This window comes from Xiphophorus hellerii, chromosome 8 (assembly GCF_003331165.1).
Source record: "Xiphophorus hellerii strain 12219 chromosome 8, Xiphophorus_hellerii-4.1, whole genome shotgun sequence".
Taxonomy (NCBI): Eukaryota; Metazoa; Chordata; class Actinopteri; order Cyprinodontiformes; family Poeciliidae; genus Xiphophorus; species Xiphophorus hellerii.
The window spans coordinates 640,523-663,509 of NC_045679.1; the positions used below are offsets into that span (position 1 = coordinate 640,523).

At 45.7% G+C, this 22,987-nt stretch overlaps 2 protein-coding genes across 9 annotated transcripts; one reads left to right on the forward strand and one right to left on the reverse strand.

The window, feature by feature from the left end:
- Nucleotides 1-1,674: 1,674 nt before the first annotated feature.
- Nucleotides 1,675-9,892, reverse strand: nadk2 (NAD kinase 2, mitochondrial). Of its 5 annotated transcripts, XM_032569099.1 has the most exons (14): nucleotides 9,772-9,882; nucleotides 9,582-9,692; nucleotides 9,109-9,503; nucleotides 7,083-7,171; nucleotides 6,081-6,169; nucleotides 5,472-5,553; nucleotides 5,317-5,400; nucleotides 3,614-3,753; nucleotides 3,409-3,502; nucleotides 3,197-3,334; nucleotides 2,865-2,920; nucleotides 2,729-2,782; nucleotides 2,518-2,641; nucleotides 1,675-2,439 (listed from the first exon to the last, which is right to left on the reverse strand). In XM_032569099.1, the coding sequence occupies exons 3-14, from the start codon at nucleotides 9,328-9,330 to the stop codon at nucleotides 2,301-2,303; spliced, it is 1,311 nt and encodes a 436-aa protein (XP_032424990.1). In that variant the 5' UTR covers nucleotides 9,331-9,503; nucleotides 9,582-9,692; nucleotides 9,772-9,882; the 3' UTR covers nucleotides 1,675-2,300. The 5 variants fall into 5 exon arrangements, with proteins under 5 accessions (XP_032424990.1, XP_032424991.1, XP_032424992.1 ...); XM_032569100.1 differs by lacking the exon at nucleotides 9,582-9,692 and having other exon boundaries at nucleotides 9,772-9,892; XM_032569101.1 differs by having other exon boundaries at nucleotides 3,197-3,292; nucleotides 3,373-3,502; nucleotides 9,582-9,846.
- A 972-nt stretch (nucleotides 9,893-10,864) lies between these two features.
- On the forward strand, nucleotides 10,865-21,248 carry LOC116723886 (excitatory amino acid transporter 1-like). Of its 4 annotated transcripts, none has more exons than XM_032569089.1 (10): nucleotides 10,865-11,417; nucleotides 13,037-13,245; nucleotides 13,320-13,457; nucleotides 14,671-14,875; nucleotides 14,954-14,996; nucleotides 16,639-16,919; nucleotides 16,989-17,222; nucleotides 18,796-18,990; nucleotides 19,076-19,210; nucleotides 20,429-21,248. In XM_032569089.1, the coding sequence occupies exons 2-10, from the start codon at nucleotides 13,107-13,109 to the stop codon at nucleotides 20,637-20,639; spliced, it is 1,581 nt and encodes a 526-aa protein (XP_032424980.1). In that variant the 5' UTR covers nucleotides 10,865-11,417; nucleotides 13,037-13,106; the 3' UTR covers nucleotides 20,640-21,248. The 4 variants fall into 4 exon arrangements, with proteins under 4 accessions (XP_032424980.1, XP_032424982.1, XP_032424979.1 ...); XM_032569091.1 differs by having other exon boundaries at nucleotides 13,106-13,245; XM_032569088.1 differs by having other exon boundaries at nucleotides 10,866-11,417; nucleotides 13,014-13,245.
- The last annotated feature ends 1,739 nt before the right edge of the window (nucleotides 21,249-22,987 follow it).

Sequence of the window (22,987 nt, forward strand, 5' to 3'; positions counted from 1 at the left end):
TATTAATAAAATATTAACTCTCCAAAATGAAAAATAAAAACGGCTCCAAACTGAATTGCTTAAATGGTATAATTAATGTAAATACAAAATTAAAAAGGACTACATGAGCTTCTAAAGAACTTGAAAAAGGAAATTATTTTGGGATTCAACAAACCTGTTTCTGATTTCAACTGCCGCCGCCGCCGCCATATTGGTCAGGGCCTCGGTGATAAAGTGGGTTTATTTACCCAATTCAAGAAAGATGTAGATCAGAAACATTTGGAGTAACTTAAATAAGTTTTATCTAAAAAAATCTTTAATTGTATCTCTGTCGTTATGTTTGGTTTGCATTTGAATATTTGAAGCTGTGGTTCTTCGTTCCTCCAGGTCTGAATCTTTTTGTCTGGATTGGACTGATTTCATCCTGCAGAACCTTCAGCAACAGAATCTATTAATCCAGTCTGTCAAAACTTTCCATTTCTGTTCATGTTTGAAACATTTCTACCAAAATAAAGCCAAACCCAGAGCGGCTGTAAAACATTTTTATTAAAACACAAACATCCCAGGAACGGGAACAGGGACGGCGTTCCAGTAGGAACCAGTTCCCTTCAGGACAGACCTACTGGTTCAGGTCCAGACTGGGAGGCGGACCGGAGCCACTGCTGGTTAGAAACCAGTTCATGAGCTGATTAATGCTGACGTCACATTTTCACCTTTTGTAACAATCATTTCCAGAAGTGAGATTTTCCCAGAATGCTCGGCGCAGCGCCGAGACACCACTGCAGCGTTCCCCGCCCAGAACCAGAACCAGAACCAGCAGCCCTGGTTTGGACCTGCTTCCCTCTACAAACTAATAAAACTCAAACTTTCTCCAGCAACACAAACTGAGGATCTATTATTTAACCTTTGACCTCTGACCTCCTGCTGTGTCACTACGACCAGAACCGGATCGGACTTTAAAAACGGTTTAATGAAATAAAATAAAATACCCAGCAGTGATCAGGTCAAACCCAGAGAAGCTTTTGAACGTTATGATTATGACATTTTTATTGGCTGAAACCTTTAAAATGTTGAGGATTTTTCCTGAAAGGTCAAACCAGGTTTTAAAAATGTTTTAATTACAAAGATTAAAATGTCTGAAACTGAAGTTTTACTGGTTTTCATGTTAAATTTGCTTTGAACTGAAAACTTTTTATTTTTAGTTCTTTTGTTTTGATTCTACATGATTTTCCTCATTTTCCATAAAATTAATGAACAAAATATTTTAAAACTTTAAACTACATCTATATTTGTAGATCTTTATTATAACTGTAAAACATAATTATTATAAAACTTGATAAGCTTTTATTCTGAAGGGCCCTGCAGGTTTTACGGTTCTATAAATAAATTTTATTAGTTAATTATAAGAACAAAAACGGCTCTTTGGACTGTAAAGCCCATGGGTCAAAATGGCCTAGTCAAAGTAAACAGTAGCTGATTTTCAGACCTTTGCAGAGGCAGAAAAATGAGGAAAACTGGTTTGATTTATGGCTGCAGAAAACCAATGATCAATAATCCATCACCGATCATTTTATTCCACTTCCTGTTGCTCTGCTTTTGTCTGTCACAATAAAACATTAATATTAAATAAAACATTAATATTAAATAAAACATTAATGTTAAATAAAACATTAATATTAAATAAAACTGAATCCATTAAAATGTTTCAGGCATTTTAATCAAAAACTGTCGACCAAATAAGCAACATTTCAATCCAAACTGTTGGAAATGCTACATGTTAGCATTGAGATGCTAGTTCAGGCTAGCATAGCTTCTCCAGGTTCCTTCAGGACAGACCTACTGGTTCCAGGTCCAGACTGGGAGGCGGACTGGACCGGTCCGGTACCAGAAACATGAACAAAAGGTTCCAGGAGGAACTTTGGTTTTAAAGTTTTGGGCCTGATCAGAATGTTCTGGGTGTGAAAACTCATCCGGTTTAGCCCAGCGGTTCTCCTTTGGCTGCTTCCCCGGTTCCGGTCCGGTTCTGACGGGTCGGGTTAAATAACCAGAGGCAGATTCTGTGAGGCAGCGGCGCTGCTGTGCAGATAAAACAGGTTTATTATGGGATGTCTGCGTCAGTTACTGGGTAAACTGGTCCAGTGTGTTTATGGGTTTTAGATCTTTGTCCTCTGATTGGACATTTGGTTTGAGCCAATCAGAGCAGAGCTGGTCACATGGTACAGCAGCTCCACTCTGCTCTGGATCAGAACTTCATTATGGGCTTAGTGAGTCAGACCCTGATCCCGTCTCCATGGCAACAGGCCCGCGGTCGCCGACCCGCCTCACTGGTCCAGCAGGACGGTCCGGAGCCGGTCCTCCTCGCTCACGGTTACCGTGGCGATGGCGCCATCGTTGAACTCGAAGGACGTCCCGCCGTCCACCACCATGCAGGCGTCCCAGCACCGCGAGCGGACGCACACCCTGCAGGAGGAGCAGAAGAAGAAGCTGCAGCGTTCACTGCTTCCTGTCGGCGCCGGACGGCCTAGTCAAAGCACCGACCTGCTGGCGAAGCCTCTCTGCCGGCTGCTGGAGAACACGCGGTTGCTGATTGGCTCCCTGACACTGTAGAAGAGGCGGGGCTCGTCTGGGGCGAACACCAAGGACGCGTTGTAGTCATCGGTTACTGGGCCAGAACCAGAACCAAATGACATCAGAACCAGAAAACATCAGAACCAGAACCAGAACTCGCACCGCTGGATCACAAACTCACCTTTCCCTACCAACTCCCTGCTGAGCGGGAGATCAACTCCGGCCTGAGACATTCCTGCAGAACAACAGAACATCAGAACCGGGCCGCTTCACTCAGAACCGGGCCGCTTCACTCAGAACCGGGCCGCTTTACGTACCGATTCTTAGAACCTCCTCCACAGACTGTTCAGCCAGTTTGTTGATGTTAAAGGACCTGAAGAAGAAAAACTAAAAATAGTTACAACTTAAACTCTGATCGTAAAAAACAATAATCATTTATTTATTCTGAAGTTTATTGATAACTGATCGGTAAACGTTAGAGGCTGAATTCTTTTCTCAGGTTCTGAACAACGTGGGGTCCGGTAGGAGGGAAATAAACCGGACCTTTTACAGAACCGGTTAAGAACCGTTTGGTTCTGAAGAACTGCCGGAAACGGCTCAGTTAAAGTTTCAGAATGAGGTTCCGGTCCCGGTTCCGGTTCGGACTCACCAGGCCTTGGACCCGGTTCCGGTGCACACGCTGAGCCCGGAGCTCTTCTGCTTCTCCCAGGGCCCGCCGTCCACAGAGATCTCGTAGTAAGACGCCCTATGGAGGAAGAGACGGGGAGTGAAGACTTTTAGCTGGGCCCTGTGGTGGAAGAGAGTCAGCGTGAGTTCTGGACGGACGTGCGGCCGGCGGGACGGGTCGGGTCGGGCCGGTACCTGGAGGACAGAGACTCCCCGATGAAGATCTCGTTCAGGCTCCGCACCGGCAGCAGGCTGGGCTTTGAATAGGCCGGGTGCAGCGCTCCCGCTCCTGAAACGAGGCCCAGAGACAGACAGTTACTGCCAGAACCGGGCCTCCGGAACCAGAACCGATTCCTCTGAGCGACAGTTCTAATGGGTCTTCCGGTTCTGTGAGGCGTACTCTGCTGCCGTTCCACGGTGCTGATCCGGTGGGCCCGGTTGTGCTGCTCCAGGCTCAGCTGCTGCTCATGCAGGTCCACTGGGGTCGGGTTGATCCCGGTTCCCTCCAGGTGAAGCCGGAGCCGCTGGCGCCACAACCACCTGGACACACAACAGAACAGCTGGGCCCGGTTCTGATGGGGAGGCTAACAGCCAGCGTTAGCTACAGGGAGGCTAACAGCCAGCGTTAGCTACAGGGAGGCTAACAGCCAGCGTTAGCTACAGGGAGGCTAACAGCCAGAGTTAGCTACAGGGAGGCTAACAGCTAGCATTCCCAGGTTGGTCACTAACTGTATCGTGAGAAACGATAGCTGTAGCATCACATTAGCTGCAACGACTCGTTCTGTTGACAATGTTTTGTTTTTTTTTACCCCTCCAGGGTCTTTGTGGCTCTAGTGTCCCTTATATGACAGCAGGCTGACAGGAAACGGGGAAGTAGAGGGGAAGACATGCGGCAAATATCATCGGGTCCGGGAGTCGAACCCGCGACCGCCGCGTCGAGGACTGAAGGCCTCCAAATACGGGTCGCGCTAACCGCTACGCCACCACGGCACGCCCGTTCTGTTGACAATGTTAAAAGTTTCCTTTAAAGAAGAAAATACAAATGATGACTGACCAGCCTAGATATGCTAATTGTTAGCTTATCAAATGCTAATGCCAGCTAGTATTCTTCTTCTCATTAGCCAACACCGGTTGCTTAGTTACCGTGCCAGCCTATCACTAATCAGATCAGTGGTTTCTGAATAGATGTGGCCTCTGCTGATCAGGAGTAGCAGCTAGCGTTTAGCTGCAGACTGAACTCTTCATCCTCCTCCTCTTCCTCCAGGTTAAGAGGATCTGGACTGAACAGAACCTTTGTTGGTTCTGTTTCTGCTCATCCTGGGATTAAACCTAATCTCACCTGTTGCTTCTTAATCCAGCTGCCTGAATCTCTAGATTTACACACCGAGACAAAATAATTCACACCAACTGAAGGTCAGACGTAAAACCTGAGGAAACTAACAATTCCTGGTTTACAGAGGAAATCTGAAAAGTGTGGTGTGCTTTTACCTCCAGTCCCTCTGACTCGTCTGAGGACTCTGCAAAGGTGAAGCTCTGCAGACGTTTGAAGCTGGCAGAGACCTCTGGGGCAAAGGCATGCCACACTTTCCAGCTGGTTTTCTAGGAAACCATGAATCATCTTCGCTCCACTTCCTGTTCCTGTTCCTGTCGGAGCGATGAGCTGCGTTCGCTAAGCTCAGAGCTTTTAGCCTGATCTCTGCGGCTAAGACCAGCTGAAGCTCTAAGCCAATCAGAGCAGCCGACCCGGCGTGTCGGCGGCGGCGGCAGCATGGCGCTCTGCAGCGCTAAGCAGAGGATCAACGAGTCGCCGCCAAGTCCCGGGACACGGCAGCATGTGACTCGCTAACCTGTCCTTAACCAGCAGAGAGTTAACCAGCTGGAACGCAGGTAAACACGCACCTGAACTCACCACGAGAATGAGGTAAACACGCACCTGAACTCACCACGAGAATCAGGTAAACACGCACCTGAACTCACCACGAGAATGAGGTAAACACGCACCTGAACTCACCACGACAATCAGGTAAACACGCACCTGAACTCACCACGAGAATGAGGTAAACACGCACCTGAACTCACCACGAGAATCAGGTAAATACGCACCTGAACTCACCACGGCAGAGCCGCTCCAGGGCCTCTGGGAAGGCGTGGGTGTAGCGCACCGGCAGACACAGGTGACCTTCTGACCTGGTGGAGAGACGGCCAGGTGAAGCAGGTGATGCAGGGGGCGTGGCTTAACCAATGGGGGCGGGGCTTACCTCTCTGGGTCCGTGTTCACCCCAACAACCGGTTTGTCCTTGTTCAGAACTTTACTGGCCACCAGCAGCATCGTCCCATCACCTGGATCACAAACTGTTATCAGAACCAGAACCAGAACCAGAGACGCTCTGATCTGCATTTTAAGTTCATGTTTCATAAACAAGCAAAGAAAACATGAACCCAACATTAGCAGAACCGACCCATGACCCAGAGGCCCGCTCTCAGGAGAAACCGGACCTCCAGACACAAGAAGTTCTGCAGGATTTGACCCAATAATTCAGTGATGCTGCAGGATCTCCTGTAGCAGTCAGTGTACCAGCGGCCTCTGACTGTAATGAGTCTCCACAGTCAGCCCGTGTGGGGTCAAAGGTCAGGGGTTATTTCAGCTATTTAGATGCCAACCAGCTGGACAGACAGGACCTTGTTGCCATGGTTACACATTATTTCTGTCTGAAGGTTGAAGATACAGAAATCCTTCCAGCTTCGTCCAGAACTCAACAAGTTCAATAAAACTAAAGTTACATAAAGAGAATAATTCAACTTTATCTCTGGAGCAACAGCGACGCTGAGCTCTGATTGGTCACCAGGACCAGATGGGCGGAGCTTACCTCCAGCAGAGACGATGGCGTCGGCCCACCGGACCACTTCGTCATCGTACTCCCCTCTCCTCACCACCCGCACCTCCATGCCGGCGCTCCTGCAGACACATGAGAGCTGCAGGGCAACGCAGCAACATGTAGCAACAACATGTAGCAACAACATGTAGCAGCAACAACAAGCAGCAACACGTAGCAACAACATGTAGCAGCAACACGTAGCAACAACATGAAGCAACATGTAGCAACAACATGAAGCAACATGTAGCAACAACATGTAGCAACAACATGCAGCAACATGTAGCAACAACATGCAGCAACATGTAGCAGCAACATGTAGCAGCAACATGTAGCAACATGTAGCAGCAACATGTAGCAACATGTAGCAACAACATGCAGCAACATGTAGCAGCAACATGTAGCAACATGTAGCAACAACATGCAGCAACATGTAGCAGCAACATGTAGCAACATGTAGCAACAACATGAAGCAACATGTAGCAACAACATGAAGCAACATGTAGCAACATGTAGCAACAACATGAAGCAACATGTAGCAACAACATGTAGCAACATGTAGCAACAACATGCAGCAACATGTAGCAGCAACATGTAGCAGCAACATGTAGCAGCAACATGTAGCAACATGTAGCAGCAACATGTAGCAACAACATGAAGAAACAACAACATGTAACGACACACAGCAACACGCAGCAACAACAAGCAGCAACATGTAGCGACACACAGCAACACGCAGCAACAACAAGCAGCAACATGTAGCGACACACAGCAACACGCAGCAACAACATGCAGCAACATGTAGCAACAACATGCAGCAACATGTAGCAACAACAAGCAGCAACATGTAGCAGCAAAAAGCAACAACAAGCAGCAACATGTAGCAACAACAGGCAACAACAAGCAGCAACATGTAGCAGCAACAAGCAACAACAAGCAGCAACATGTAGCAGCAACAAGCAGCAACAAGTAGCAGCAACAAGCAGCTGGACTCACTGCAGGCTCTGGACGATGTGCTCCACGTTGCTGGTGTGGATGTTGTGGCGCTCCAGCAGGCCGCTGTAGCTGGAGCCCTTCATGGCTAGCTGAAAGAAACCAGAGGTCAAAGGTTAAAGGTCGAAGTGATGGAGTCATGGGGGTTTTGTTCTCAGCTGTCAACACCAACAGGCACAGAAACAGAACAAGTTCTAGCTGTGGAAAACAGTCGCTGACTGGCAGCATCGCTCCTCCTGACCAGCAGGGGGCGACAGTGGAAAGACTATTTTAATAGAAAGAAAACTCCAGAACCAGAACTTGGTACCAGCAGCCATCTGCCCCGACCGACTGGAGGCTGAGAACACATTAGAAACACCAGAGCCCTGAGGTGGAGTGCCTTGCTCAGGGGCAAAAAGTAGTGATGGTGAGATGAAGCCTCATGAGGCATTGAACCACTTGAGCCAACTGGTTCGAGAAAGGGTTCATTTCTTGAGGCTTCATGTGCACACGAAACCACCTACTGGCCAGGTGTATAATCACAGCCAGCTGTATCTTAACACGTGTGATGCATTGAATTTTTGTCTATTATGGCTCTTGGGAATGACTTCACAAAAGGTGTAGGACGAAATCATTTGTCTACATAAATTATGTATACACATGTGTGTATAATAAAATATTGTTTGAATGTATCCTCTGTGTGTAATTATTCCCAAAATAGTAGTGTCATGTGATATGGCATGTTGTGTAATAATGTTTTTCTGTGACTCTAGAAAAATGGCCTGGGCTTAATCAGGCAGAGGACAGTGAAAGTGCTTGTGGAACTAGGGAGGGGTAGTGAATAGGCTAATGCTTGTGTAACTTGGATGATTTTATGCATTTTTATTAAGAAACAACAATTTCTCCACAGTTTTTGGTTTCAAACGATTTCTCTTTTTTGACACTACATGGATGATGTGTTATTATTGTACCCCAACTCCTTGGAGCACAATAAACACCTCACCTTTACAGAAAATAAGAAACAGTGAAAAATACAGTTCCTCATAAGCAAACATAATGCATCTGCAAATGTTCAGTTCACCTTACCTTGTTAGGGCTTATCAAATCAAAATGTTCCCACATAGGGGAAATCCTCCTCTTTCTCGCCGGCTCCATCCTACTCCTATCCTGTCCTCGCGCTCCTAAATCTCCTTTCTATCTATCTATCTCTCTCCTAAACTCTCCAAACACCAAACTAACTGTCTCAAACTAAATAACCACTATCCAAACTCTGCTATCCAAACTATCAAAACTCTATCCACTCTCTCAACTGACCGCAACTCGCCTACAACAACCCACATTTTGAATGGAGCCTGTGGGGTTTCTAAAGCTGTCAAACCCCGCGCCAACATCTGAGCCACTTCCCGAAGCAGTCACGTGGTACAGCCAGGCAGCGAGGCTTCGGACGTCATCGTTTTCGGCTCCTCCCCTAAATGAAGCAAGCCTCGATACGCGCTTTACGGAAACGCCCCCTCCATTACTCGACACACGCCTCGAAGCCTCGGCACATCACGTAACATCACTAGCAAAAAGGAAATAATGTAGAAACTCAACAGAGAGGCGACAATAAAGGGTTAAAGTGATTCCATCACTGCTTCAGGCAGTCTGGAGGGGCTGGACACACTTTTCAGATTTTAATGTGAAAACATGCAGAAACTCCGTTTTCCCTGCAGATCTGCACCGTCCGGTTTCTCTGACCCGTTTCGATCCAACAGAAGCACAAATACCAGAACCCTGACCAGTATAACCCAGTATGACCCAGTATGATCAGTGTAACCAGAACCCTGACCAGTATAACCCAGTATGACCCAGTATGATCAGTGTAACCAGAACCCTGACCAGTATAACCCAGTATGACCCAGTATGATCAGTGTAACCAGAACCCTGACCAGTATAACCCAGTATGACCCAGTATGATCAGTGTAACCAGAACCCTGACCAGTATAACCCAGTATGACCCAGTCCCAGTGTAACCCACCCTACTTTGGACCCGTCCAGAACTGTTCCTTACCAGCTGCTTCAGGTCCTCCTCAGACAGTCCCGCGTACCGGTACCGCTGCTGCTCGAACTCATACCGGGTGGTTTTGGTAACCACGGCAACCCTGTCCGGTTTGAACCCAGTTCTTGGTTCCGTGGAGGAGCAACCTGCCGCGGCGTGCAAAGGCCGCAGGAAGCCGCTCCTGGCCACCCTGTTCCCGAACCGCAGCAGGTTCACCACCGGGCAGCGAGCCATTCCTCCGAGCGGGGCAGGAACCAGGACCTGAAAGCCGGATTATGGCGAACCGAGCCGAGCCGAGCCGAGCCGAGGGTTCTGGAGCTGCTGTTAATGAGGGGACATGGTCGGTCCAGGAGCAGCCGTCAGTCCGTGAAGGTCACCGGGTCTAGCCGCTATCCAGCCCGGTGTCTCTGTGAGGAAGACAGCAACAGATGAGCAGCTGGTTAACTAGTTAGCCGCTAACCTGGTTAACTCGCGGCGGTGCTGACCCAGCTAAAGCTGCTAGCAGCGGGGCTCGTTGCAGCCCTAAAGCCGCTTATTGAAGCCGTTCCTCGGATTTAACTCGTCAGCTCGGAGCGCAATGAGGCAGCGACCCGGTTCTGAACAGGACCAGAACCAGAAAACATTAAATAAAGAGAAAAACACGAAACTTCAGAGGAGCAAAGCTGCTACACATACCAGGCACCTTGGCACGTACTCCGAATCTACGTAACTTACGTAGAGTTCCTCTGGATTGGCTACGTACGTGACGCAGCAGGTGCTGGGAATTCCTGCTTCTCTCCGAGATCCGCTTCATTTGGCTCCTAAAAGAGCCGGATCTTCTAGCCGCTAACCGGCTCTTTAATTGCTACTGATACAACAGCTTAAATCAAAGGATTTCAACATGGGAGTCGTGACCCCTATGGGGGTCGCGGAGGTACTGCATGGGGGCAAGACATTTCTGATAAATTAGACATTTTTGCTTATTGTTATGTTTTATATACTCATTAACCTGAGTATAGCTTGTTACACATTCCTGAAATAAGGCATTAAATAATATACTTCAATTATAAATGAACACACTCAGCGAGCAAAATCTGTTAATTATGTTAAAAGTTTTGCATTTTATGTAAAATAAAGTTTGTTCATGACAGTGGCGATGTTAGGCCATCACTTCTGTATTTAAATTTGCATAAATTTACAGTTTACTGCTCCTGACTGGAATCGACCATAAAAAGAGTTGAAATTGAAGATGTTGGTCTTTTTAATGTATTAAAAGTTTGGATTTTAATCTGAATTTTGCTTTTATGGACGTGTTTGTTCCTTTGTTGTATTTTAATTCAACTATTGGAGGATGAAGGTGGTCCGATCCGGTATCAGAACCAGAACCATTTCCTAGTGTTTGGGTCTCATTCTCCAGTCTGAGGAGTCGGAACCGAGCTGGAAGTCGCACAGACGGGTTATTCCGTTCACAGAGCCTCCTGGGTTTGAGGTTTGAGAAAGTCTCCCTGGCCTGCTCCTGTTCCTGCTCCTGCTCCTGCTCCTGCTCCTGTTCCTGCTCCTGCTCCTGCTCCTGTTCCTGCTCCTGCTCCTGTTCCTGCTCCTGCTCCTGCTCCTGCTCCTGCTCCTGATCCTGTTCCTGCTCCTGCTCCTGCTCCTGCTCCTGCTCCTGTTCCTGCTCCTGCTCCTGCTCCTGCTCCTGCTCCTGCTCCTGCTCCTGCTCCTGCTCCTGCTCCTGGTCCTGGTCCTGCTCCTGATCCTGATCCTGATCCTGATCCTGATCCTGCTCCTGTTCCTGCTCCTGCTCCTGCTCCTGCTCCTGCTCCTGCTCCTGCTCCTGCTCCTGCTCCTGGTCCTGCTCCTGCTCCTGCTCCTGATTTGGGGGAATCTTCTCCTCTAATTTTACTCCGTCCTCCTGGGAACGCCTCTCCGCAGTCAGGTCACCTATTCCCGCTCCAGCTCCACTTTTCCAGCTAATTGTGCTGCGGTTTCCCTCTGAGGATCCATCCTGAACTATACCAAGTCCCAAGCGGGAAGGAGCGCATCCTCCAAACCTCATTCCTGTTTTCCGCCTGAAACGATTCGGTTTATTCCCACAAACAGACGCGACGTGATCGCAGCTTCCCAGAGGAGGAGCGGAGCGGCGACGGACGGAGTCCTGGAAGGTTTCACAGCTGAAACTGTGTCAGAGGACGTCTCCTGATCTGTCCTCCTGTCCCCGTCCCTCCCTCCGCTGGAGCGGGAGGTGAAGAAGCTCAGCGCCCAGCAGCAGCAGGATCAGAGCAGGACGTTTTCCTCCGACCTGCAGCCGCATCACTGAGACCGGAGAGGCAGACAGGTGACAGGTGAGCGCAGATTCATCCTTATTTACACGATGCAGCAGGAGAGGAACCGGGTTCTGCAGCACATCCAGAGTTCTCCTGCTGGGTCAAATGTCTCCTCAGACTTTAACCTTTACATTAAACTAATTACATCTTTGGCTAATTCCGCAGCAGATCGGTTGAGTCGTGATTAATTGATAACTGACATATAGTCACTAATTTTGTCTGCGATTAATCGTTAACTGAAAACTGTATAAAAATATACAATTTGCACTTAAGATAAAAACATTTTTTATCACCAGGCTAAAATCTGTTTTCATTCAGATTTACTAAAGCAATGCTATTAAAGTTTAGGCAATGTTTGTTTTCTTATTTTTACAAGGAATTAAATTATTTGTATCTTTTAATGAATTTCTAATATTGCATAAAAAGGCTTAATGACTGTACCATTTTAATATCCGATTAACTGATTGACCATCAGAATAATAGATTAATCGATTCCTAAATTAATTGTTAGCTGCTGCCCTAGTTTGTTCATTTTTACCCCCAGATGAGTCACTTTGAGTGAAACTGGAAATCTGAATCCCAGTTAGTGACAGGAAAAGCTTCCAGTTTCAGAGAACCAGCCGCCTCTGAAACAAACCGTAACAGTTTATCTGTTGGGATTTAAACATTTCTGGAAAAGGTTTTGGACGCTGACATCCATCCAGCAGGAGGTGGAACCGAAAAATTTAGAAGAAATGATGTTGGAAAGTGTTTCCTCCATTGTTCCCTGCAAACATCGGATCCTGACGGACATTTTCTCCCAGCAGGAAATACGTCACGCGGTCACAGTGACGTAAATATGCTGCGAAAAAAGTATTCACAGGTTTCTTATTTTATCTTGTCACAATTAAATGCTAGCTAAATATTTAGCTTTGTTTGGCTAGTATTCAAATTTACGTCCCCATAACCGGATGTGGACTGTCAAAATAAAAGCGGGGTCTTGCGCTAACCTCCAGCTAGCGCAGTGACTGTTGCTGTGGTAAAACCTGAATGACATTTCAAACGGCCCACGCTTTGTTTTATCCTGAAATTATGTAAATGAGAAGAAGTAGAAAAAATATCTGATGAGCTTCGCAAGACCCAGCTTATATTTTGATCGTCCACTTCCGGTTATCAGCAAGTAAATTTGCATATTAGCTAAACATTTAGCTCAGAGCTAAATATCTAAAGATTTAGCTTGCTGGCTAAATATTTAGTTACCAAGCTAAATATTTAACCTCCAACTAAATATTTAGTTTGTAAACTAATTAGTTAGCAAGCTACATGTTTAGTGCTAAATCAGAACTAGTTTGAAGCTAAATATTCACCCAGCTAATTAAACATTTAGTTTTAAACTGTGACGTTGATGAATGTATGAATAAAGCCCATTTTTATCTTATTACAGGCTAAATAACCCAAATTATTGCTGCTGATTTTCACCGTGTCACTTTACAAACATCAGTATGATTTAAATGAATGTTTGTGTTTTTACAGTGTTTCAATGAATCATTCACTGATTCTCATGTTGTTCATGGTAGACATGTTGGTGACATTACTGCCTCACAGGAAGTATATTTCTGATTTATTCTTTATTAGAAAAGCCGTGTATCGTCTGTCTGACTGGGAAGTGAGAGGTTGTGGGTTTGAATCCCGGCTGAATAAGGGAGCGTTCCTCCGTGTGTGAGCAGGATGCAGCGGATCAGGGAAGGGATCCACATCCGGACCATGAAGGCCAAGAGGAAAGTGGAGGAGATCTCCAAGGAGGACGTCCAGGCCTTCCTGAGGAAGAACGCGTTTGTCCTCTTCACGGTGGGCGCCGTGGTCGTAGGTGTGTGGCCCTCAGCAGGCGTCCCGCCGCCCGGCTGCGGCCGAGCGGAGAGTCACCGGCTCCTCTCTGTGCAGGGATCATCCTGGGCTTCGCTCTGCGTCCCTACAGGATGAGCTACCGGGAGGTGAAGTACTTCTCCTTTCCTGGAGAGGTTCTGATGAGGATGCTGCAGATGCTGGTGCTGCCGCTGCTCGTCTCCAGCCTGATCACCGGTCAGATTCCTCCGCCACGTATCCATCCGCAGCTCGCCGTCAGGTTACCTGGCACCAACAGAGACTCATGTTTCACTGAGTCTGAAATGTTCAACCGGCCCTTTAAATGGGCTCAATGTGAATAAAATGTCTTAAAGTAAAACTCATCATCAGTGATGAAGATCCTGAAACACCTTCAGGCAGAAAGTCAATATTTTCCATCATTTCATGTAAAATCAGAGAATCTTCCAGGGAACCAAATGAAACATTAAGATCCTTCGTTAGCAGACGGAACCAGACGGAACCAGACGGACCGTCTGGGTCGGTTTAAAGCTGGAGGTCAGGGCCAATCAGGGCAGAAAGTTTGGATCAGAAAATAATTCATTTTTTCGTCTCCAGCGTCACTTCAGGAAAGTTTTAATCTGATGTAATGAAGACAGACAGGAAGTTGAAACGATGAGCCTGATGTTGGTGGATGATTATGGGATGCTAATGGCTAATAGCAATCTGCTAGCGTTAACTTTAGCTTCATATTAATGAATGTAGTTCTGAACTATTTTAAATGACTTTGGATCATTTCAGAGGAAACTAAACTTAACTGACCTCCAGCAACGACTGACTGCTAAGCTAGCTGCTACATTAAAAGGTCACTTCCTGCGGTGAATATCAAAATAAAAGCACTTCCTGCCCGTTCATTCAGAAGTTTAACATTTGTTTTGTTCATTAAATCTGAACATTGTTGTATTTAGAATAAAGAATAAAAGTTTTAAATGTGGATTATTAAAACTTCGGCGCTGAGTCAGAAGAATAAAAACGGGAATAAATTTAGTCGAGTTTATAATGACAGAGAGAAACAGTTATTATAGGAAACTGAAATTCAACATTAACAGATTTAATTATTAGTTTCTTAGACCATAAATGTCTTTTTATTTCTAACAGGGTAAATTTTATGTTCTTTTAAAAATATATCAAGAAGTCTTTAGGAGAATTTTGGATGAAAATGTTAAAACTTAAGAAGAAATCTGTTGATAAATATTAAAATATCAGAGAATAATTATTAAATGTTGATGTAATAATTTAGACAAACAGGTTTTAATGAGAAAATATTAACTGAGTCTGCAGAGACTTTAGAGATAAATGATGTAAACTCAGCTTGTGTTTGTATGTGGAGGATTTTAAAACGAGTTTTTATTATTATTCCCTCCCAGCTGTGATAAACGTTTTGTGACTTCAGGCATGGCGGCGCTGGACAGCAAGGCGTCAGGGAAGATGGGAATGCGCGCTGTGATTTACTACATGACCACCACCATCATCGCCGTCTTCGTCGGGATCATCATCGTCCTCATCATCCATCCAGGAAAAGGCTCCAAGGACGAGTTTGGGAAGCAGCAGACCATCGAGCAGGTCAGCCCCGCCGACGCCTTCCTGGACCTCATCAGGTGATTTCAGACTCAAACGTCCCAAAGTTCAAGCCGCCGGCGAGTCGCAGCTAAACGCTTCTTATGGTCTCGTTTCAGAAACATGTTCCCTCCAAACCTGGTCCAGGCCTGCACACAGCAGGTCAGTGAGTTCAGATGAACAACGTTTGACCTCGTCTTCATCAGCACTTCTTACAACCTGCAGGGTTTCTCTACAAACATTACAGAAAAATGGTTTTATTTAGGCAGCTTTTATTTTTAACAACGATGAATCACTGAGGCAGAAAGTTTCATAAACATTTCAGTTTGTTCCTGATTTATGAGCTGAATCTGGTAAAAATATCAAACATAAATCAGTCTGACGACAGGAACAAGACTTTATCTCCAACAAGGTGGTTCCCATGGAAACAGGCAAACGAAAGATGATATGCAGTAACTAACATGAGTCAGTTACTGTTTGCTGAAACGTCTCAGCGGTTTGAACTGAAACTGAGTGAAAAGCAGCTGAAGTTAAAATGAAAATCATCCATGATGATGAAAACGTCTGCTGAGCCGCTAAAAGCACAGCTAACTGTTCATGTAGCGCTATGGCTAACGTTAAAAACATTTAGAGCCACTAAATTTTGCCACATAAATCATAACTTTGCTGTTTTGTGATCCGGTCCAGAAAATGACGTTTATTCTGTACCCAGAATGCATCACTGCAGACAGTTTACAGTTTAAACTCTGCTGGTGACCTGATGTCTACGATCAATTTAGCCAAATCAGCAGAGCTAGCAAAACTCAACGACTGAAACTGAGAGTTAAGAAAAATCACTTCCTGACCTTTACAGCCTGGTGTAATGAAAGATCTGAACTGTGGAGGGCGACAGAGATAACACATGTTCAGTCATGGACATGTGGCTGAAATAAGAGCTGTAGCGTTAGCTTCTGCTAAATACCATGTTGGTGAAGCACTTTAGGGTTAGCTTCTGCTAAATACCATGTTGGTGAAGCACTTTAGGGTTAGCTTCTGCTAAATACCATGTTGGTGCAGCACTTTAGCGTTAGCTTCTGCTAAATACCATGTTGGTGAAGCACTTTAGTATTAGCTTCTGCTAAATACCATGTTGGTGCAGCACTTTAGTGTTAGCTTCTGCTAAATACCATGTTGGTGCAGCACTTTAGCGTTAGCTTCTGCTAAATACCATGTTGGTGAAGCACTTTAGCGTTAGCTTCTGCTAAATACCATGTTGGTGCAGCACTTTAGTGTTAGCTTCTGCTAAATACTATGTTGGTGCAGCACTTTAGCGTTAGCTTCTGCTAAATACCATGTTGGTGAAGCACTTTAGCGTTAGCTTCTGCTAAATACCATGTTGGTGTAGCACTTTAGCATTAGCTTCTGCTAAATACCATGTTGGTGCAGCACTTTAGCATTAGCTTCTGCTAAATACTATGTTGGTGCAGCACTTTAGCGTTAGCTTCTGCTAAATACCATGTTGGTGTAGCACTTTAGCATTAGCTTCTGCTAAATACCATGTTGGTGTAGCACTTTAGCATTAGCTTCTGCTAAATACCATGTTGGTGCAGCACTTTAGCATTAGCTTCTGCTAAATCCTCCAGGTGTGTGTGATGTAGACTCAACGGGTCGATCCTCTGAGGTTCTGGTCCAGAGAGACGTGATTGGGTGGCTGGTTGGCCATGATGAGAACTTCCTGTTCCTCACTTCCTGAAGAGGTTCAGTTGGACCGAGACCCGGTGAAGGAGGAGAACCCGACCAAACTCAAACTCTCCTCTCTCAACAGTTCAAGACCAAATATGGAAAGAGGACGGTCCATGTGACGGTCACAGTGAACGAGTCGCTCTTCAACTCCACCAACGGCACCCAGGAGGTCATGGAGGTCACCAGGGAGGAGGTGATCCCCATACCTGGCCAGGTGAACGGGGTCAACGCTCTGGGCCTGGTGGTCTTTTCCATGTGCTTCGGTCTGATAATCGGCAACATGAAGGAGCAGGGCCAGGTGCTCAGAGATTTCTTCGACAGCCTGAATGAAGCCATCATGAGCCTGGTGGCCATCATCATGTGGTAAATCTCCGTTTTCACCGTCTGCCCTCCCTCCGACCTGCAGTCACGCTGCTCTTCTTCTCCCTGCAGGTACGCTCCCGTCGGCATCCTGTTCCTGATCGCGGGGAAGATCGTGGAGATGGACGACCTGACGCAGATGGGAGGCCAGCTGGGCATGTACACCATCACCGTCATCATCGGGCTGCTGATCCACGGCGTTCTCATTCTGCCCACGCTGTATTTCGTCATCACTCGACAGAATCCCTTCATCTTCATCGCCGGGCTCCTCCAGGCTCTGGTCACGGCGTTGGGAACGTCCTCCAGGTGAGGAAGGTTTCCTTCACACCGCTGGATGTTTTGGTCATTCAGACTTTAATGATTAAATGTGTCTGTAGTCAGAAATAGACGCCCAGGTACAGGTTCAAATCCCTGCTGCTGGTTTTTGCTGCATGTTTTCTTCTTCTCTGATAACTCACAGCCAAAAAAACCCTTAAAAGGAAAAATCACCAGGAATCTCTCACCTGTTAATGAATCCAACAAGAAGCAACCTGGTTGCTAAATGAAGAATAAATGTCCTTTAGTTTTATTGCACTTTATCAACTCCAGAGGATCCCAGAGTGCATCACTCTGCTTCAGTCACACACCAAGTACCAGCGCCACCTGCTGGGCCCTCTGACCACCAGCAGGTGGCGCTGGCGAAATGTCCTGCCCAAAGACACAACGGCAGATCAGGAGTCGAACCGGCAACCCACCGACTGAAGGACGAACTGCTACCACCGTCGTCCAAGTGAAGCTTTTATCTTCAGCCTTAGCTAAACCGTTAGCATCATCTGTTACCATCCTCCGTTAGCGTCCTCTGCTAGCTTCATCCATTAGCATAATCCGTTAACGTCCTCTGTTAGCGTCCTCGTTAGCTTCATACATTAGCATCATCCGTTAACGTCCTCTGTTAGTGTCCTCGTTAGCTTCATCCATTAGCATCCTCCGTTAGCTTCATCCGTTAGCATCATCCGTTAGTGTCCTCATTAGCTTTATCCATTAGCATCATCCGATAACGTCCTCTGTTAGTGTCCTTGTTAGCTTCATCCATTAGCATCATTCGTTAACGTCCTCTGTTAGCGTCCTCGTTAGCTTCATTCATTAGCATCATCCATTAACGTCCTCTGTTAGTGTCCTCGTTAGCTTCATCCGTTAGCATCCTCCGTTAGCTTCATCCGTTAGCATCATCCACTGGCATCCTCCATTAGCATCTTTCGTTAGCGTTCTCTTTTAGCGTCCTCCATTAGCTTCATCCGTTAGCGTTTTCCATTAGCATCATCCGTTAGTGTCCTCCGTTAGCGTTCTCTGCTAGCTTCATCCATTAGCATCCTCCGTTAGCGTCCTCTGTTAACGTTTTCCGTTAGCTTCATCCGTTAGCGTCATCCGTTAGCATCCTCCGTTAGCATCATCCATTAGCACCATCCGTTAGCATCATCCGTTAGCACCATCCATTAGCGTCCTCTGTTAGCATCATCCGTTAGCTTCGTTTCCATCCAAATGTCAGGATGAATTTTGATATTTTTTAAATGTTGCAAAAAAGAAGAAAAGAAAATGTGAATTAGATTTTTTTCCATCTGCTGGTTCAGAGAATCAAAAGATCAGAAAAAATATCACTTTGATTAATGAATCTTCATTTTTTCGTCCTGAATAATCTGAATTATTACTAGTCTGTAACTTTACAAACTGCAGATCTAGAATTGGAAATCTAGACCATCTAGACTTTCAGAGCGAACTGAAGAGACATCCAGCTGAGATCAGTCTGAGTTCTGACGCCCGGTCCGGGTCGTCAGCGATGTTCTGGGTCCGGTCGGTACCATAGGTCCTCTGAAGCGTCTCTCCTGTCCGTGTCGCCGTCCAGCTCCGCCACGCTGCCCGTCACCTTCAAGTGTCTGGAGGAGAACAACCGCATCGACAAGCGGATCACGCGCTTCGTGCTGCCGGTCGGCGCCACCATCAACATGGACGGCACGGCTCTGTACGAGGCGCTGGCGGCCATCTTCATCGCCCAGGTCAACAACATGGAGATGAACTTCGGTCAGATCATCACCATCAGGTAAACGAGCGTAACCATGACGACGGTTCTATAGAGAATAACCCGACCAGTAAGACTCACTGGTTTCTGTCTCCTGACTGGGAAGCATCACCGCGACGGCGGCCAGCATCGGCGCCGCCGGCATCCCGCAGGCGGGTCTGGTTACCATGGTGATCGTACTGACCTCCGTCGGACTTCCTACCGATGACATCACTCTCATCATCGCAGTCGATTGGTTCCTGTGAGTATAATCCCAGTAAACACGGACCGACCGGGTCAAAGGTTACCGCTGTCGGATTTTCATCTGGGGTCATTCTAAAGGTCAACGGCAGCTCCACATCTACCAGCACCTACTGACACACTTCTCTTCTCCCCGGAGCCTCGTGCCACATCTTCCCCTGTATTGAATATTTTAGCAACGAGTTTTAACATAGAAACATAATTAGGTTCCAAATTAATCGTTTCAATTAGAAACCAGGACCAGAAATTACTCGGCTAACTGGGGCGATGGGACAACGGTTCGGCTAACTGGGGCGATGGGAAAACGGTTCGGCTAACTGGGGCGATGGGAAAACGGTTCGGCTAACTGGGGCGATGGGAAAACGGTCCAGTTCAGCTGTGAGGGGTTCTGCAGGTTCTGCTCACAGCAGGACGATAGGAACGCTTCCAGGTTCACTGAGGGAGAAACTAAATGATAAACTAAAATATAAACTAAATGGTAACAGCTGGTGAACCTGGATTAGCATCATTTCATGTTTCTACTGCCAGTTTGACTCTGAAACGTTCTGCATAAAACATTTATAAAACATTTATTAAACATTTATAAAACATTTATTAAGCATTTATTAAACATTTATAAAACATTTATTAAACATTTATTAAGCATTTATTAAACATTTATAAAACATTTATAAAACATTTATTAAGCATTTATTAAACATTTATAAAACATTTATTAAGCATTTATTAAACATTTATAAAACATTTATTAAACATTTATTAAGCATTTATTAAACATTTATTAAACATTTATTAAGCATTTATTAAACATTTATAAAACATTTATAAAACATTTATTAAACATTTATTAAGCATTTATTAAACATTTATAAAACATTTATAAAACATTTATTAAGCATTTATTAAACATTTATAAAACATTTATTAAGCATTTATTAAACATTTATAAAACATTTATTAAACATTTATTAAGCATTTATTAAACATTTATTAAACATTTATTAAGCATTTATTAAACATTTATTAAACATTTACTCGACATTCTGCTCAGGGTTAGAAGCTAAGATCCTTATTCTTCTCGTTTCTTTAACAAACGTCTCTGTTGAAACATTTTCATTTCTTACCAGTTAAAGAACCAGCAGAACGTTTTGAGCCGAAGAAAACCAAACTGGTTCTGATGTTAAACAGAGAACTGACCAGAACCCGTCTCTCCGGTCAGGGACCGCCTTCGGACCACCACCAACGTCCTGGGAGACTCGATCGGCGCCGGCATCGTGGAGTTCCTGTCCCGACACGAGCTGCGCAGCCGAGACGTGGAGATGGGGAACTCTGTGGTGGAGGAGAAGGAGAGGAAGAAACCCTACAAGCTGATCTCCCAGGACAGCGACCTGGAGAACGACAAGCGCACGCACAGCGAGTCCAACATGTAGGACCAGAACCAGAACCCACTGCTGGTTCTGGAATCTGAAGTCCTGCTTCAGCATCGGGTCACTGTCATTTGTTCATCCATCATCATGACTGCATTTGTTTGCCTGTAGAACCAGTAGATCCAGTTTCCTCTCATGAGCTGAGGAAACATTTAGGAACCAAACGCAAAAAAACTTTCATGTAAAAGTAGAAAAAAGTCTAAAAATCACTTTAAAACTTTCCTCCATGAACTTTATAGTTTAGATTCTGAGACGTTTTTTAAAGTTTCATGTCAGTGTTTTGGTTTTTTACAGGCCTGAACGTCCAGTTCAGTTTTAGGTTTCATCCGTTTCTGTCCAATAAACGTGATCACCTGAACGAGCTGATCGATCACCTGAACGAGCTGATCGATCACCTGAACGAGCTGATCGATCACCTGAACGAGCTGATCGATCACCTGAACGAGCTGATCGATCACCTGAACGAGCTGATCGATCACCTGAACGAGCTGATCGATCACCTGAACGAGCTGATCGATCACCTGAACGAGCTGATCGATCACCTGAACGAGCTGATCGATCACTTTGTGAAAACATTTTAATTAGAGAAATAAATCCAGTAAAATAAAGAAATTCTTTGTTTGTTTTCTGACCCAAAAGTTTGAAATGTTAAAAATGTTTTGACTGGAAAATAATTTGAAAATCTTTTATTCACTGGTAGCAACTCATGAGTTACATCAGTCACAAGCCTCATGTGACCTTAGCGGCCCCATTAGGGACCGTACTGGTCTTATTACTGACCTTAGCGGCCCCATTAGGGACCGTACTGGTCTTATTACTGACCTTAATGGCCCCTTTAGGGACCGTACTGGTCTTATTACTGACCTTAGCGGCCCCATTAGGGACCGTACTGGTCTTATTACTGACCTTAGCGGCCCCATTAGTGACCTTAATGGCCCCATTACTGACCTTAGCGACCCCATTAGGGACCGTACTGGTCTTATTACTGACCGTACTGGTCTTATTACTGACCTTAGCGGCCCCATTAGGGACCGTACTGGTCTTATTACTGACCTTAGCGGCCTTGTTCTAACCTGAGCCGTGGGTCTCTGCAGCTCCTCCAGAGCTACCTGGTTCTGGTTCTGGTTCTTCTCTCTGTTCCTCTGATTTTCCTCCATTTCCTGGTTTCGGTCTCTGGAGACGTTCTGGACCCTGATTGGACGGGTTTCTGCCTGCTTTGATCTCACACCGTAACATCCTGATGAGCTGTAGGTTGAACTCTTCGGTCGGCCTGAAGTGGGTCTAAGTTTAGAGCCGGTTCTGGTTCTGGTGCCGCCTCATTGATTTTCTGTGGCCGATGCATCTCTGCTGGATGAACGGACGTCTTCAGGCTTTGACCTCAGCCGCTGGCCGCGGGGCAGGTGGGGAGACAGAGACGCCTTTGAGCCGGAGACGTGTGACCCGACACGTGGCTGCCGGGTTCCTCTGGGCCAGGAAACAGATCCTCTCTGAGACGACATCAAAGATCCAGAATTATTATTCTGCTTCATTTGGGCTAAAATGACCCAAAACATCTGAAGACGTGAAACTTGTTTCCTGAGTTTTGATGTTTATGATCTTCACTGGTTTCGTCACATTAAATGTTTTTTAAATGTTTTTACCTTCTGGCTTAGAAACAGTCGCAGGAAATGGTTCTGATGTAACTGATGCTGGAACCGTTCGGTGGTTCTGATCTGAACCCACTTCCTTCAGATCGGATCATGACCGGCTCCGTGACCCGGTCTGACCCGGTTCTGTTAAACACAGAACAGTCGGACTCAGAACCGCTGAGGAGGAAATCTGGATCTACACCAGATTTAAATCTCATCTTACAGGAACTTTTTAACAAAACAGTTTTATTTTAGTTTTTATTTCCAGAACCAAAATGTTCTTTTCACCAAACAAACTGGACTTTGTTTGAAATCAGAAATGTTTTTGTAATAAAGTTAAAACCAATAAATTATTCAGGATTTTCTGTGAAACGAGACTTTAATAAAACTTTAGGACTGAGTGAAGACACGACCCGGTTCTGGTTCTGTTTCTGCTCTGACGCTGCGGGCCCAAACCCAGAACCACAGAGAAACGAAGCCCAGTTCCCTCCTGGATCCGATCATCATGAGTTCAGCCTGAAAACCGGACCCGCTCAGGACCAGAACCGGGTCGGCTGGTTCTCCAGACAACGATGGAAATCAGGTTTTAAAACACTGGAGGTAAATAGCTGGTTGCTAATGCGCTAATAGCAGAGCTAATATTTCGCTTAGCGCATTAGCTAACTTTGTAAACGTTTAGCTCACTTAGCTTAAATTCTGAAGTGCTAATTTAATTTGGCTGTT

Bases quoted from the DNA above. Each gene is read 5' to 3' on its own strand.
- nadk2 (XM_032569100.1), bottom strand. From the start codon at position 9,330: ATGGCTCGCTGCCCGGTGGTGAACCTGCTGCGGTTCGGGAACAGGGTG. The intron at 2,642-2,728 runs GTGAGTTTGTGA...GTTCTGGCCCAG, and splicing joins CAGGGAGTTGGTAGGGAAAG to TAACCGATGACTACAACGCG. The intron at 2,440-2,517 runs GTCGGTGCTTTG...CTCCTCCTGCAG, and splicing joins CAGAGAGGCTTCGCCAGCAG to GGTGTGCGTCCGCTCGCGGT.
- LOC116723886 (XM_032569089.1), top strand. From the start codon at position 13,107: ATGCAGCGGATCAGGGAAGGGATCCACATCCGGACCATGAAGGCCAAG. The intron at 14,876-14,953 runs GTGATTTCAGAC...GTCTCGTTTCAG, and splicing joins GCCTTCCTGGACCTCATCAG to AAACATGTTCCCTCCAAACC. The intron at 14,997-16,638 runs GTCAGTGAGTTC...CTCTCTCAACAG, and splicing joins TCCAGGCCTGCACACAGCAG to TTCAAGACCAAATATGGAAA.